The following is a 3,198-nucleotide window of genomic DNA, read 5'->3' as shown; positions in this document are numbered from 1 at the left end:
GAATATGATGATAGCGCCCATTCTATTAAATCTCTAATGTTTTAACTTTTAAGAACCGGACCTGTAGTAGTCGAACCAATGTGGCTATGGATTCACGGTTCAATTAATTCAACTATAATATAATTTATTAAATAAAAAATCATAATATAAATGACATTTTCTACTTTCTAATTGCCCATCTAAATAAATATATTAACCTATAAATATTTGATTTTTTTTTTAATTTTTTGATTATGGGTAACGTAGCCAGTAACATAAAGGCAGCAAAACAGCCTTATCAACATAAGACCCCACCAAGTCAGGCAAGTAGGGAACCCGGAACAAAATACCTCCACTAAACAGCATATCGGACTGCTAACTGCATGAGTAGAAGAGATACAAAAACGGTATCTCGGTAGAAAGCACGACTGACGCGATGATCAAAATAATCGACCCAGCTCGGTTCACATCTAGACCGACCTTTATTTTTACCAACAAACTCTCTGAAATCACTAACAGAATTTGACACATACAGAAAGTTCTTTGCATCGCGTATCTTGCTCGATATACGAGACACAATGAGGAGCTACCACATCAGCTAACCGATTATGTGGGGACCAAGAGAAGAGTAATAATCCACTAAGATAGGTATGCACAAGGTGAATCTATATAAAACATCTTATGTGCAAATTTTGAGGTAATTCTTTTTTCATACTCTGCACTTTCTTTTTCTCTTCTCTTCTTCCTTTTCTTCTTACAAACACCGACTAGACCGTCGGAGTGATCTGCCGATGTCCCTCACCGGTGTTTCGTCTGACGTTTTTGTTTGTTCTTATTCTTTCAGGCCCTGTGGACCGGATCAAGCCCTGCAGACCGGATCAGGCAGTAGTGATTTATCAATTATCTATCAAATTCATCCTTCCTATAATTAAAGTGTCACTATTAAATACTAGTTCAATATATACAACTAAATTTTGTCTCTTCATAATCTTACAATCCATATAATGAATTAAAATATTAATTAACTAATAATTCTAGTAATTTGAAATAAAAAAGCATTTTCTTATTTAAATTGACAATTAAAAAAGTTCGGAGGGGGTTAATATACATAAGTCTAAAATAAATCTTTAAAATTTTAACAAATATGACCAAATCTTTTAAATTTTGTAATAATGTTCAATTTAAATTTATTTTTTTGTAATTGTGACCAAAACATTGAATCTCATTTTTAAATCCAAAACTTTGCATACTTTATCAATTAATATCAATTTTAATTTTTTTCTCTAATTTTTAAGAAGAGTTAATAAATTTTTTTGGTCGCAATTAATAAAAAACGCAAAAGTTTAAATTAAAAAAATTAAATTCAAAGTTTGTTCGTAATAGCAAATTAAATAAGCTTTTAAATAGGACATAATTGTAAAAATTAAAAGATTTGGTCGTAATTGATAAAAAAATATAAAAATTTGGATTTAAAAAATAATTACACCTATTTTATTAATAAATTGAAAATAAAAAGAATTACGGTTAAATTATTGTTATAGTTTTTAGTTCCAAGAGGTTGACCCATTACTTTAGTACAAAAGAATCAAACCAAATCGTTCCTTGGTTTCCGCAAGAACGGGCTGGTTTGGTTCGATTCTTAGAACTCTGAGTCACTGACTACAGCTACTCTTTGAAAAAAAAACAATTAACACAATAATCGAGGTAAATCATATGTATTTCAACAACCACGTACTCTTAGCTCAGACTTAATAAATACTAAATTTCTGTGCCATAGCACATTTGCATTCAAATTCAAGTCCCATGTCTCCATTTTAGCACCTCCCTCATTTTCTACACCACCTGCTTTTTCTCTCTTCTGTCTCTCCCTCTTCTTCATCCTTAATTTCTTACACTTATGTATGTTGCTGTACATTAATAATATTTCAAGATCTCATTGGTTCTTCACTGTCTGCAAAATATTTTTCCTCTGTTAAATTAATTTTCATTTTATGGATCCAATCACAACTCCATCTTCGTCAACCTCAATCTTTAGACCTCACACACATTCTTCGGACACAAGTTTCCCCATTATAGCCATTGCCCTCATAGGAATTTTAGCCACTGCTTTTTTGTTAATCAGCTACTACATCTTCGTCATCAAATGCTGTCTAAACTGGCATCGAATCGATCTTTTACGACGGTTTTCTATATCAAGAAACAGAAACCAAGAACACCCGTTAATGGTTTCATCTCCGGATATCGAAAATCGCGGGTTAGATGAGTCGATTATAAGGTCTATCCCAGTCTTGAAGTTCAAGAAGTCCGACACTAATGGCGGAATTCAAAGCTTTTGTGAATGCGCAGTTTGTTTGAATGAGTTCGAAGAAGATGAAAAACTACGAATTATACCAAATTGTAGCCATGTTTTTCATATAGATTGCATTGATATTTGGCTTCAAAACAATGCTAACTGTCCACTCTGTAGAAATAGTGTCTCATTAGTCCCATTGGATCACATTACAGCTCCGAGTTCTTCACCTCAAGATCCAAACCCTAATTACAGTGAGCGTCTCGTTAGCGGAGATGAAGATTACGTTGTTATCGAACTGGGTAGTATTTATAACACGAATTGTGACCATCAAACGAGTTCAGGAGATCAACTAGCACCCGCACGATCAATAAGTTCTTCGCCGAGGAAGCAAAAGTTTGCAGTTCAAAAGAAATCAAGAAAGTTTAGCAAGGGTGATGAGTGTATTAATATTAGAGATAAAGATAATCATTTTGCAATCCAACCGATTAGAAGATCTATTTCAATGGATTCGTCGGGGGACCGGCAACTTTATTTGTCGATTCAAGAAATGGTTCAGCAGAACCGAGTTGTTGATGAGCATGATCAGGTTAGTCCAGCAACAGAAGGTTGTAGTAATGGTAGACCAAGAAGGACTTTTTTTAGTTTTGGGCATGGCAGAGGTTCAAAAAGTTGTATTTTACCTGTTTAATTGGACCCATAAAGCTTAAACAAGGGGTTAGAGTAATTCTTTTTTCTTTTCTTTGTATTAATTTTAAATAGTTGTGTTTAAAAAGGCATATATAGGCTATTTATTTTTGACATAGATAAATTGGATTCAGTTGAAGTCTCATATAAATTTGAGATTCATTGATGTAAAGAGTGGACCAACACCCATGTTTGTTATATGATTCAACAGCAGCAATGAATTATGATTGTGATGGCTCAAA

General features: G+C 33.3%; 1 protein-coding gene across 1 annotated transcript; it reads left to right on the top strand.

The window, feature by feature from the left end:
* Window positions 1-1,732: 1,732 nt before the first annotated feature.
* On the top strand, window positions 1,733-3,198 carry LOC126667101 (RING-H2 finger protein ATL16). Its single transcript, XM_050360072.2, has one exon. It carries the CDS (start codon window positions 1,971-1,973, stop codon window positions 2,958-2,960), a length of 990 nt encoding a protein of 329 aa, XP_050216029.1. The 5' UTR covers window positions 1,733-1,970; the 3' UTR covers window positions 2,961-3,198.

The sequence above is a fragment of the Mercurialis annua genome, linkage group LG2 (assembly GCF_937616625.2).
Source record: "Mercurialis annua linkage group LG2, ddMerAnnu1.2, whole genome shotgun sequence".
Lineage (NCBI taxonomy): Eukaryota > Viridiplantae > Streptophyta > Magnoliopsida > Malpighiales > Euphorbiaceae > Mercurialis > Mercurialis annua.
The sequence above is the reverse complement of the archived record's forward strand: the minus strand, read 5'-3'. Positions and strand labels throughout refer to the sequence as shown.

Coding starts and splice junctions, on each gene's coding strand:
- LOC126667101 (XM_050360072.2), top strand. CDS start 1,971: ATGGATCCAATCACAACTCCATCTTCGTCAACCTCAATCTTTAGACCT.